Source organism: Paramisgurnus dabryanus, chromosome 20 (assembly GCF_030506205.2).
Source record: "Paramisgurnus dabryanus chromosome 20, PD_genome_1.1, whole genome shotgun sequence".
NCBI lineage: Eukaryota > Metazoa > Chordata > Actinopteri > Cypriniformes > Cobitidae > Paramisgurnus > Paramisgurnus dabryanus.
In genome coordinates, this window is record NC_133356.1 from 21,601,568 (window position 1) to 21,614,711 (window position 13,144).

General features: G+C 38.3%; 1 protein-coding gene across 4 annotated transcripts; it reads left to right on the forward strand.

The window, feature by feature from the left end:
- The first annotated feature begins 1,400 nt into the window (after positions 1–1,400).
- On the forward strand, positions 1,401–12,111 carry sufu (suppressor of fused homolog (Drosophila)). 4 transcript variants are annotated; one of them, XM_065297016.2, is made up of 13 exons: positions 1,403–1,958; positions 2,238–2,372; positions 3,600–3,736; positions 4,021–4,163; positions 4,289–4,374; positions 4,711–4,783; positions 4,907–5,060; positions 5,202–5,304; positions 9,585–9,623; positions 9,978–10,112; positions 10,677–10,815; positions 10,916–10,981; positions 11,080–12,111. In XM_065297016.2, exons 1-13 carry the CDS (start codon positions 1,807–1,809, stop codon positions 11,167–11,169), a joined length of 1,452 nt encoding a protein of 483 aa, XP_065153088.1. In that variant the 5' UTR covers positions 1,403–1,806; the 3' UTR covers positions 11,170–12,111. The 4 variants fall into 4 exon arrangements, with proteins under 4 accessions (XP_065153090.1, XP_065153088.1, XP_065153089.1 ...); XM_065297015.2 differs by having other exon boundaries at positions 1,409–1,958; positions 4,904–5,060; XM_065297018.2 differs by lacking the exon at positions 9,585–9,623 and having other exon boundaries at positions 1,401–1,958.
- The last annotated feature ends 1,033 nt before the right edge of the window (positions 12,112–13,144 follow it).

Sequence of the window (13,144 nt, forward strand, 5' to 3'; positions counted from 1 at the left end):
GGACTAAATTAAAGGAAATAACATGGAGTTTTGTACTGAATGGGCATTTGGCATATTCTTTTATTGAAGACATATTGTAAGGTTAAAAATAATAAAATACTATTGCATAAACATTGTTTGCGCTAAATGTGGTTTTCATTTTTTGAGTCACACTATATTGAGTTTCATTATGAAAATAAAGTACTCACCCATCACAAGAAAGCATGTCTGGCTTTTTAACACGCATTACTTGTAACATATCTTTGAACAGAGTTTTGGTATCCAAGCACCAAATAACATCAACAACATGACTTGGGTTATATCTACTATGTACATCTTATCAGTCATAATTACCATAAACAGGCCAGATATAGCACACTAAACCTAAATAATCATTCTGACAAGTTTGTTCATTTCTGAAATAAGTTTTATTTTCCCTCTTTACAGTATGAAATACAGTTTACAACTCAAACAAAATACTAGAGATGAAAAGCCAGTTTGAAGCAGTATGACAAAGAGATAGTTCACTTTAAAATGAAAATTCTGTCATCATTTACTCATCCTCATGTTGTTCTAAACCTGTATGAATTTCTTTTTTCTGATGAACACAAAAGAAGATATTTTGAGAAATGATGGTAAACACACAGCAGATAGTGACCATTGACTTCCATAGTAGGAATAAAAAACATGATGGAATTAAACTGTGTGCCATCATTTATCAAAATATTTTCTTCATTATTTATCACAGTACTTTCAAAATATTTTTTTCCTACTATGGAAGACAATGGTCACTATCGGCTGTGTGTTTACCATCATTTCTCAAAATATCTTCTTTTGTGTTCATCAGAAAAAAGAAATTCATACAGGTTTAGAACAACATGAAGATGAGTAAATGATGACAGAATTTTCATTTTAAAGTGAACTATTCCTTTAACTTCAAGGAATTACCTTTTGTACATCACAAACCAAATCATCAGGGTCTTATCTAAAAACACTGAGGATGCTTTTTATGAAAGGACTGAAAGGCAAACTTTTACATATAATAATTAAAAAGCTAGTGGTTGAAAATAATAAGCTGGGGGGTATACTGTACAATAGCTCATGAAACATGTGCACGTGTAGGCATGAAGTCTGTCCAACAGGCGGCACTAAACCTGTCTAATTTATGAAATGTGTGGTTAACAACTGAGCATCCACAGTTAACACAGTTGTGTGGAACAAATTAATGTTTTGGGAAATTGCAGTAACTAAATGGATTTAGTATAAAACAGGAGCATTATACAAACACAAAATGTGAAAAATAAAATAGAAGTTGAAAATATGCTGGTGAATTCAAACGAGAAAAATTTGATAAATATTTAAGAAGAATAACGGAGAAGTAGACTTTTTAAATAGATTATATAATTAAAGAGAGACGTTTTAGACGAAACGTCTAGCAAAGAAATAAGTAAAATACTTAATAATGCGATAAAACAAGAAGTTTAGCAGACTACCGAGCCCCACCTCCACAGACTAATCCATAGGTCAGTTTTATTGATCAATACATTTGTCCAAACACAGGGCGGCTCTCATGTTGCTTTATTCTTACGGCTCTTCTGATTGGCTGGGTCAAATGTCATTCAATGCTAAGCTACGTCCCACTTTCTGGACGTCTAACAACAGGGGAAAAACAGCAACAGGGGCTAAACAGAGGGGGAAAATAATATAAATCTTTTCCCCAAAAGCAGTAATTTAATCGCCGCTTTGATTGGCAAGTTTTTAGGAAGGTCCCGGTTTTTTATTTTCTGAGGAGTTTTCCCACTCTGTTCGGTGTGAGGCTGTGTGGGGATGGATGAGATGCGGCCTAGCAGCGGAACAGCAGCGCACCTCGGCCTCGCCTCGCTCTTCCCCCCGGGACTGCAGGCCATTTACGGGGAATGCAGACGCATGTACCCCGACCAGGCAAATCCGCTGCAAGTCACAGCCATTGTGAAGTACTGGTAAGACGTTTGAGCTATGAGTGTATCTTTGCGCTTGATGTTTTCATTGATGACTAAAGTTAAATGTTTTCCTAAATTGTTATCTTAAAGAATTATCTAAATGTATATTGAATAAACATCATAAAGTTACTGTTATATATTAATAGCTTCCACAGCACATTGTTTTAAGCATGTTTTAATAAGGAAATATCATTATTTATATGCAAATAACAGTCACTATGTCACATTGTTTTTAGCAGCTCTATTTCTCATTTTTCCCTCCCACAATCTTCCTTTTAGGCTGGGAGGTCCAGATCCTCTGGACTACATTAGTATGTACAGAAACGTGGGCTGTCCTGGACAGAACATACCAGAACATTGGCACTACGTCAGCCTTGGTCTCAGTGACCTGTACGGAGACAACAGAGTTCATGAGTAAGAATGAGATATTATGGGATAATTGAGTTTATGACAGTGTTGTTGCAGTAGGCCAGCAGTACACAACCTTTTTAGTTCAACATATTTTAGTTATGTCCAAGTAAGTGTTCCTGTAGCTCTTGGTGAGTGTCCTGTGGTGTTCCCAGTAAGTGTTCCTGTAGTGTTCACAGTGGCTGTTCAGTTTTTCTGTAGTGTTCACAGGGAGTGTTCCTGTAATGTTCGCAGGGAGTGTTCCTGTAGTGTTCACAATAAGTGTTCCTATAGTTCAATCAAGAGTTTTTGGTGATTGTCCTGTAGTGTTCGCAGGGAGTGGTCCTGTAGTGTTCGCAGGGAGTGTTCCTGCAGGGAGTGTTCCTGTAGTGTTCGCAGAGAGTGTTCCTGTAGTGTTCGCGGTGAGTGTTCCTGTAGTGTTCGCGGTGAGTGTTCCTGTGGTGTTCGCGGTGAGTGTTCCTGTGGTGTTCGCGGTGAGTGTTCCCGTAGTGTTCGCGGTGAGTGTTCCCGTAGTGTTCGCGGTGAGTGTTCCCGTAGTGTTCGCGGTGAGTGTTCCCGTAGTGTTCGCGGGGAGTGTTCCCGTAGTGTTCGCGGGGAGTGTTCCCGTAGTGTTCGCGGGGAGTGTTCCCGTAGTGTTCGCGGGGAGTGTTCCCGTAGTGTTCGCGGGGAGTGTTCCCGTAGTGTTCGCAGTGGGTGTTCCCGTAGTGTTCGCAGTGAGTGTTCCCGTAGTGTTCGCAGTGAGTGTTCCCGTAGTGTTCGCAGTGAGTGTTCCCGTAGTGTTCGCAGTGAGTGTTCCCGTAGTGTTCGCAGTGAGTGTTCCCGTGGTGTTCGCAGTGAGTGTTCCTGTAGTGTTCATAGTGAATGTTTCTGTAGTGTTCGCAGTGAGTGTTCCTGTAGTGTTCACATTGAGGGTTCACAGGGAGTGTTCCTGTAGTTCAATAAGGGTTCTTGGTGAGTGTTCCTGTAGTTTTCTTGGTTAGTGTTCCACTAGCGTCCACAGTTAGTGTTTCTGTAGCTCTGTGAGTGTTCCTGTTACATTTGTGACTGTTCCTGTTACATCAGTGACTGTTCGTGTAGCTCAGTAAGCATTTCTGTAGTGTTCTCAGTGAGTGTTTCTGTAGCTCATCAAGTGTTCCTGACTTAGTTGTGCTGATGTTTAGTTTTATAATTGACCAGCCTGGAAGAAGAGATTTGTTGACATCACATGATTGCTATAGAATAGTTGTTTTATAGATTCACAGGTCAAGATGGCCCAAGCGGATTTGGTTTTGAGCTCACATTTCGCCTGAAGAGAGAAGCAGGAGAGACTGCACCCCCCACTTGGCCAGCTGAGCTCATGCAAGGCTTATCTAGATACGTGTTTCAATCAGGTACTGTACGTCAACCCCTTTCATAAAATAATGACAGTTTAGTCAAGTTAGTTTTTTGCATCATTTGAAGTGCAAAACACCACAAATCTCTTGAATTTTCTTTGACTAAAAATAACCCGATTTATTTACAATTTCTTGCCGTTGTAATGAATATTCACTGTAACTATGGTAACCGATATAACCGATGCAAGTACATAAGGTCAAGCTAAAACTGTTTTCCAACATTTTTCTATTTATCCTTAAAACGTAAAGAGAACTCAAAAGAATACATTTCTTTGTTATAGAAAACACCTTCTGCAGTGGTGATCATATTTCATGGCACAGCCCATTGGACAACAGTGAATCTAGAATCCAACACATGCTACTCACAGAAGACCCCCAGATGCAGCCCGTGCACACCCCTTTCGGTCATGTCAGCTTCCTTCAGGTGAGATGTAGCATGCCACAGATTTAGGGTTATGTAAGGTTAACTGCATGTTAATTGTGTTTTTGTATGAATACATGTCAGATTGTGTGATCAGAAGATATAAAGTTTCTCTCTGTACTTCTCAGATTGTAGGCGTTTGCACAGAAGAGCTGCAGGCAGCACAGCAGTGGAACGGTCAGGGCATTTTGGACTTACTAAGGGGGGTACACATGTGAGTAATCCCAAAACCAACCATGAGACAGGACAGAGACACACATTTACTCAGGTAGACTGATAGACTGATGAAACCAAGAAAAAAATGTCCTTGCTGTAATACTGTGTTGACAAAAAGCGAATGGTTGGAAAACTGCATACCTGTGTAGGGTTCACTATAAGCAAATATTAAGAATATGTGTATCATGTTACTTGAACATGTTTCATTGCTGAACCATGATGGGAGCAGTTTAGCTTGAATGCTGTTACTTTGTGCCAAGTGAGTCGAGAGCTTTCATTAGCTTTAAATGTTTTGACCAAACTGCATTTGTGTTTGCTGCTTTTTCGCTTGCAGTGCTGGGGGTCCATGGTTAATCACTGACATGAGAAGAGGTGAAACCATATTTGAGATTGATCCACACTTGCAAGTAAGGCTTTTTGTAGTTTGCATTGGGTTAAGGAAATCTGGGAGGCAATGTTTTCTGTGTTAGATAGACTGTACATCTCAGGTTTATTGAGTTGTGCGTATGTTGCTTGCTTATCCCAAGCAGGAACGAGTGGATAAGGGCATTGAGACGGACGGCTCTAATCTGAGCGGCGTCAGTGCCAAGTGTGCCTGGGATGACTTGAGCCGACCTCCTGAGGACGAGGATGACAGCAGGAGTATTTGCATTGGGTCACAGCCACGCAGGCTGTCTGACAAAGGTAAGGGATACTGAGGACAACCGCAGCCTTTTTTGAAACCGTGACGCCAGTATGCTTTAAAGCAAGGATTTCATCTCATTGGCTTAGGTACTGTGTACCGTTGATGTCTCTGGCTAATGAGAATTTGTGTTGTTTATACAGACACTGAACAGATTAGAGAGGCCCTGCGGAAAGGACTGGAGATTAATAGCAAGTCTGTCCTGCCTCCCATCAGCGGTCAGAGACACGGTCATGATCGGCCACAGTAAGTCCTGCATTTTCGCTACAGTCTGTGCGTCAGGACTGCCACATGATTTAGTCGGACATGTGGTTTACTTAATGTAAAGACCTGATTCTGAAATTAGCAGGTTGGGGAGTTTGTTTCAGGACAGTATGTTGGAATTGACAACTGCTTTTGCTGTGCCACCTGTTCGGGGTTGTGTATAAAATCTTCTGTCAGGTACACAGCATTATTAAGGGACACATCCTAAGGTGTTGGGAATGGGCAGTATGAGGTTATATAATGTGTGGTGTGAAATTTGTCAGAGAGATGATGCTATACCATTAATACTGCGATAGATATGGTTACGGCTTTTATGGTAATAATAAAAATAAAAATTCACCAGATAATCATTGTTTAAAATTTTATATTAACACTGCCATCTAGATGACAAGTTAAAATTTTAATAAACTGTTGAACAAGCTACAAGCTGTTCACCATCCGCTGCAGCAGACATGTGCGACATAGTAGCCAGTTCCTCTTCTTTCTGTGTATAGATGTGATGTAATCATGACATAACTTTAGAAAGTTCTAGTTGTTTCCTCTGAAATCTGACCTGACCAAGCAAATTATAATTCTTCAATATAAATTTATGTTGAGAATCGACCGGTAAGGAGACATATTTGAACTAGGGATTTCAATTTATGCAATTTCCCATATTCGTGATTGTTTAAATTAACCAAATTTAAGTTAGCGATTGAATTAATAATTTAAATTAGCCAAAAACATGAAAGTCCGTGTAAAAACGTCAGCTTGCACGAATTAAAAGATTTTGTCTGTCTAAAAAACATGCCAGTGGGATTGTAAAATGAGTCAATGTAGTAGGTGTTTTGATAAAATCAATTCAGACTTATCTCGTAATGAAATATAATGATTAATAGACGCGGCGTATAACTCCGCCTCACATGTGCACTTTGGTAACAGTCGCAAATAAGTCCATGCGTCCATGACGTGTCAGAATAAAGGTTTCATTATCATCAAGTGTTATTTTTCTAGTTATTCACCTCCATTTCCAAATCAATGATATACTGTTCATTGTAATTATATTCAAGAAACAAACAAAGGGCACTTTTCCCGTCCTCCCCTCCAGCTTGGACCTGCGGCGCACTTTCAACAAAGATACTTATATTATGGAGATTGCAACCTTGGGTAGTCTACCATTAGAAAACCTGCAACAGTCAAATTGGCTAGCGTGCAGCGCCTCAATAATGATCAGTGAAATTTGTTTTGGGCGTATGTGAATGTTACGACAGTCAGTTACAGTTTACATTTTATAGTTCCTTGCCAGAATTAAAGATAACATTTTATTCTGTTCATTAAAAAAAGGCCTCTGGTCTCCTTCCCTGTGTATAGCAGCGTTGTTAGCTTGCAGGCTTCCTACAGAGGGTCTTCCTTCTCAGTAGGCTTAACCCTATGTGCATTTCTGTATCGGACTATATCAGATTCACTGCGGATGCCATTTCGTTGCGTTGGCAGCCAGCCTTGTCTTGCATGACGTTAAAAAGCCCAGGTGTGTGCTTGGCATGGAGCATTGTTAATTTCGCTTCTCCTGCAGTATGTGATATTCAACCATCGTTAGGTTTTATGGATTTATTATTATCGATAATAAATTGAAGATTAATTAACATCCCTAATTTGAACAAAGTTTTGTATGTATTTATTTAACAACTGATTTTTGTTTATTTTTAAGTCTTTCCCTGCCATTGACGAGTTATCTCATCAATTAAGAGAAAACAGTTCCCTGCCAATGACATGTTTTTACGGCAATCCGTATTTCCACTATTATCCACTAGGTGGTGCTCTTACACAAATTGTAAAACACTAATGCGTCCATGGTTTTAAAAACGGTAAAAAATGCCGTTATCTCAACTTTTGGTGCAACATTTTGAATTTTTGAAGAAACCTACCCGTATTTGAGAGGTGATAAAAATAGAACAAATGAGGATAGGATCTATTTTTATATATTTAAAGAAGAAAATTTTCTTGATGCATTAAATATTTTTTGTGAAAATCAGAAAAAAAGATTTTTAAAAAATTCAATGCTGGCAGTAAAGAGTTGGGTTAAAAGGTTATGGATTTCAGCTTTAATAACTAAAAATTAAAGTTTGTCAATTGACTTCCATGTTGTGACGTACTTCTAAGTGAAATAGCATATCATAAGGGAAATAGTGGGTGTGGCTTGTGTTTTCCACTGTGCTTTGATTGGCTATAGAAAAGCGGATGTTCAGACATTCAGAAATAGAACTGGCGTCAGACTGAAAGTTGGAGGGGGCGGAGTGAACGATGTTCCTGCCCAATTCTTCTAGCTGACGTTATCAGAGAAGGATTGCCACAAGGAAGTCAATTTTTAGATTTTGATCAGATAAATTGTTTATAACAAACACTGCAATATTACATTGAAAAATAAGCATAGTCAGTTTTGAATATTGGTTTGATAGTGACTCGCAACTTTTAGCCTGTCCAGTAAGCAGGGATTTTTTTCAGACTACAGCTTGTCCTTTCAATCTTTGTTCTCATAAGTGCTGACTTTAACCAGCTGGCCTGCTACTGTACAGCAGTTTTATTAGCTCATGAGATTTAGTTCAGGTGTCTATAGTCTGTCAGCAGTAGGCCAGTGGTTCTCAAACCTTTCCGGCGTGTGGCCCTCCCTTGTGTACGGTGCATACCTTTGCTGCCCCCAAAGAAAATGTATTGGCTGGCTACTATTTGATGTCCAAAGTGACTTCATCTTTGTCCTGTGTTGACCACCGTAGCATCTCAATGTACTTCGAAAGGGAGGTTTGAGCAGTGGACTAAGCCGGTGGTTGCAATTCACAATTTCATAGCTAGTTGCTAAGGGTGCTTTGATCAGGATTTCTGGGGCTGATCACCGATCATAGTGAGTTTGGCGTTATACCGTCGGCTCATCTGATCTGCCTTTATAGAAATCACTGATCAAACATTATCGGCAGATAATGATTGGTGCCTGATCAATCTGAGTCTATTACTAGACGCTGCTAAAATGTACGCACTGCACCTTTAAATGCTGTGCAGACCTACGCTGTGTATGCTCATCATCTTGCAGCCCCGCTTCAGGCAGTGCTGCTTGGTTTGAAAAAAAATCTAAATTTAAACATATTGATAGGTTATGCTTGCTTTAATGTTTGGGTGTATTCTGTAAATAATTTCACTCATACATCATCTATGTACATGCTGAAATCATAATGGGATCCCTGATGTTGATGTCAGAATAAAGGAAATATAGCTTCATTGAATGTTCTGGGTAGCTCACTTGGTAAAGTATTGCGTTCAGGCGGTCATTGGTTAGATACACAAAGAAAACCTACATGTTGATAAGAAATGAATACCTGGAATACACTGTAGCACTGTGTCCTAACCAGATGCAACACTGTGGTATCTTTCCCAAGTGAATCAGAGTTTTTGTTCTAACAAGCCACAATGGCAATACGTGAACACTGGATTTTGTTTTCGAAAACATTTTGGTTTCTATTTTAGTTTCTCTTTCTGTGACGTTGCAGCTGTTAGCTTCACACACATAGAGATCTTATTCGATAGAAGTTCTGCGTACATGGAAATATTTATGAATATAATCTCTTTATGAATAAAAATATATCCTGAAAATAATTGTAGGAAATAGAACAATCAAACTGTATTTCATAAAGATCATGTGTTAGTCACCAAGTGTGTATTTTAGTATTTTAAATGGTTTCATTTATGAATTTGACTATGTACTTACACATTTGGAAATGTGGGTGTGCTGAATAGTGCATGCTTGCAGAGAGAGCTATTCTGATTGGCTGAGATGTTTGATTCATTGTCGTAGTCGCATTGCATCTGGTGTGGACAGCAAATTGCTTGTTGCTGGAATGTCTGGTTAGGACACTGTGTATATCGCATTGGATAAAAGCAAATGCATAAATGTTTTGTAAATTTTGATTTTAAAACTATACTGTACTATACTCTTATGCATTCAGTGCCATTAGTTATCCTTAGTCAATGTATTTGTTTTGCACCACAGTGTTTTAAAAGGTCCACCTGCCAAATTTTATGGTCAGAATGGCTTTCTAGTAGTCAGTGAATTATTAGACACTCAAATTTTTAGATACGTTTTAAAGCCCAGCCGACCTCTTTAAAGAGGCAAAATGTACGTGTTTCTGTTCTAAGTGGCTGTTGAAAGGGATGAAATGGATTTGCCTGTTGGCAGTAGTGGTAAATGCATTAATTCACTTCGCTGTGGTACAAATCTGCCCCTAATTTCTCCATAGACAATCAGTTGGACATTTGCAGACCCAGCAGAACTCAAGGTAAGAGCCAACCAAGAGAAAAACTGAATTTATTTCTTCTGCAAAATGGGCGGTGGAGACAGTTCGTCTTTATTCCACTTTGAAAATGGGTGTTCAGTACAATATGACTGTTTGTTAGAGGAAACACAAAAGCATTGCACTCCTGTTTTTTTATTTGTAGTGGCCTGGAAAATAAAAGATTTTGGACACTTGAGGCACAAGAACAAACCATTTGTTTGCAGATTGTTTATTTATAAAAATGAAATTCATTTGAAAAAATTATTTTCGGGCCACTTTGTGTTTGTAAATGGTTCCTTTTGATTTACAATGAATGGCGTTCTCTTTCTTCATTCTTCCTCATCTTCTTTATCCCAGAAGTCGTAAGGATAGTCTGGAGAGCGAGAGTTCAGCAGCTATTGTTCCCCATGAGCTTGTGCGAACGCGACAGCTGGAAAGTGTGCACCTAAAGTTTAACCAGGAGTCTGGAACTCTACTTCCACTGTGCCTCAGGTATTGCATACTCTCTTTTTATTTAACCTACTACACATTTCTTTACTTAGCTACTAGCATAAATATCGAGCAATGTGTATACATTTTTTTTTTTTTTGCATGGGAAATCTGCTGAATTGATTTAAATACAGTAAAATATATGAAATAATGCTGAGAATAATACATTACTATTTGAATTTAAAAACGTAATAAAACTATCCAAAATGTTTAATTAACAAACATGAATTTTTTATGTATTGCTAGAAATTTAAATAATGCAGATGTGTGCAAGCTTCATGTGGGTGCAGATTTCCTGTGGCCCTGCGTAGGATTTACTGTAGACCACAGGTTGATAATCGACTTGAACTTTGTTCAATTTAACAAATAACCAAAGCTTTCTAAACAAATATAAAGCTCTGATGTTGCTAGATGGGATAAGATCAGCATTTTTACATAACCTCTTAAACATAGGCATTGTTCACATTTGTCCAAACTGAATTCTGAAACAGATGTGCATTTGACATTGCACACATTTTTAACAGCGTCAAATGACTCATGGCTTTTTTCTTACTCTTTTTCTCATAGAGGTCGACTGCTTCATGGTAGACATTTCACATACAAAAGCATTAATGGAGACACAGCAATCACGTTTGTGTCCACTGGGGTAGAAGGGGCCTTTGCCACAGAAGAGCATCCGTATGCAGCACACGGACCGTGGCTACAGGTATCTAATCTAAACTATCAGACATCCATTACTGAAATTCAGTACCATTCTTAAAATGTAGGGCCGTCTTACATGTGTGTCTTTGTTCTCATCTCCTTAGATATTACTTACAGAGGAATTTGTAGAGCAGATGCTAGCTGAGCTTCAGGATTTGAGCACCCGTGAAGTAAGGGTTTCCTTTAAATGATTCTTTTTCAAGTTTCATGTTGCTTCTATGTTTTTTACATTAAAAATTTAAATGACTGTCTTAATCTCGTCTGTCAGTCTAAACTGCCGAAGGAATACAGCTGGCCAGATAAGAAGCTAAAGATCTCTGTCCTACCAGACTCTGTGTTCGAAAGCCCACTTCAGTAAGACATGGGAGCTGACTGCCCCTGATTATAGACAGACATCTCTAATAACAAGCTCAACTCCAGAGCTCACATGCCTACAGACAGAAGGAAACACATTCAGACATTTCCCCTCTTCAAAGAACACTGTAAATGATGGCACACGATTAAGTATTTTGGTTCGAATTGTGTCCATTATACCTATTATTTTGAATTTATCTATTGACTTGTGCCATTTCTAAATATATGCTGGGTTTTATTTTTACTTCCCCTTGTTTCTGATCGTGTTATGTTTCAAAAGACAGGTAAAATTCATTACATTGCAATTTTAGCACTGGTGCCTAAACTTATCATAGAATGGACTCGAATTTCTTTGAAAAAAAAACTGTCCCTATTAAATCCTGCGAAGGAAAGCATTTTAATGAATAAGCCTTTGTGAAAGATTTATTTATCTAAAAATTCTCTCTTTACTCTAGATAAAATACAATAGTGCCTAATTCAAGTTGATGATCTATGGTAGGGATAAAGCCTCTTTGTGTAATTTGACCCAAAAGTGGTCGGTTAGTCCAATAACACAATGCCAAAGTTTGTATATTAATGATGTTTGCCAAACCACATGTAATATAAAAAGTAGGAAATTATTTCATGTTATTTCCTTTCTTTGATATTTTTTGGTGTTTTACATGTATTGGATTTAATTTTCTTTAAGACTGTATGATTGCATTCCTAGCCTCTTTGTATGGACTTAAGCTAACCGGTTCCTAAACATCAGTCTATTTTTGCAGAATGTGCATTTGCTATTTTTGAGATATGTGCTGAATAATAGGTCAATGTAAAAAAGAACCCTTTATTAGTGCTTTATAAAATATGATTTTAATTAGTGTACTGTCATTTTTTTATATTCAGGAGAATCACTACACTGCCTGTGGTTTTGTTATTCTTAAGTGCATTAAAGTTATTTACATAACTTGGTATTTTTGCTTGTTTTGACAACACATCCTGTTAAAGATTGTTTGTTTGTTTGTGTTACCATTTTTTTTTTTTTTACAAATAACGTTTTCATTCCTAAAGGAATCTGTTACTTAAGGCACATGAAAAATAATAACTATGTTTAGTAACTAAATATAGTAATTACTTCAGTATTAAGTAGTATTAACAATAGTAAACTGATACACAATAGTATACTGTACTATTTTCTATGGTATGTTAAAAAACACTTAATACCTAGTTATTAGGGGTCAAGCCCAGAATGGGCGAAGACCCCTATTGTATCCGTTAGTTTTCTTTTTATAATAATTATTATTATTCCTCCGCCATTGCGGTCTATGGCAGCCCATAGAACCGTACGTAGGAAAGTTATGAAATTTGGCACACTGATAAAGGACACTCCAATGTGTCCCCATAGCAAATTTGGAGTCTCTATGTCTAACCCGCTAGCGCCACCAACAGTCCAAAGTTGCACTTATGTTCTTGCTTATAACTTCTGATCCGTAAGTCCTAGAAACAAAATTCTTGCTTCCTCTGATTCCTTGGCTCAAGACGATTCGATTGGACCCTATGACGTCATTTTCCGTCATGAAAATTTTTCCGCCATTTTGAATTATTCGTAAAACCTACTTTTGCGAACTCGTCCTAGAGCTTTTGCCCGATTTCCACGAAAATCGGTATGTAGCATCTACAGACCCTCACGGCAAAAAGTTATGGAATTCATTTCAATTCGTCAGTCCGTTTCCGTAAACCACGTCAAAGAATTTTATGTAGAGCTCAAAAAAATGGATTTGAGGATGTATCTTCGGCAAACTTAAGCCTATTGACACGATACTTGGTACTTGTGATGCCAGTCAGGAACTACGGGTGCATGCAGAGTTTCGTCACAGCGCCACCTAGTGGTCAGACTTATGCTTTACACGCCTATAACTTTGGCTCCGATTGACGTATTTTCACGGGACTTGTTTCTTTAGAGTTCTGAATAGTTGCCGAGTCCAACGATTCCAAACATG

What these genes read in the sequence shown, in the direction of transcription:
- sufu (XM_065297015.2), top strand. Translation starts at nt 1,807, where the DNA reads ATGGATGAGATGCGGCCTAGCAGCGGAACAGCAGCGCACCTCGGCCTC. An exon ending in CTACTTCCACTGTGCCTCAG is followed by an intron (nt 10,113 to 10,676) that starts GTATTGCATACT and finishes TTTTTCTCATAG; the next exon opens with AGGTCGACTGCTTCATGGTA. An exon ending in CACACGGACCGTGGCTACAG is followed by an intron (nt 10,816 to 10,915) that starts GTATCTAATCTA and finishes TCATCTCCTTAG; the next exon opens with ATATTACTTACAGAGGAATT.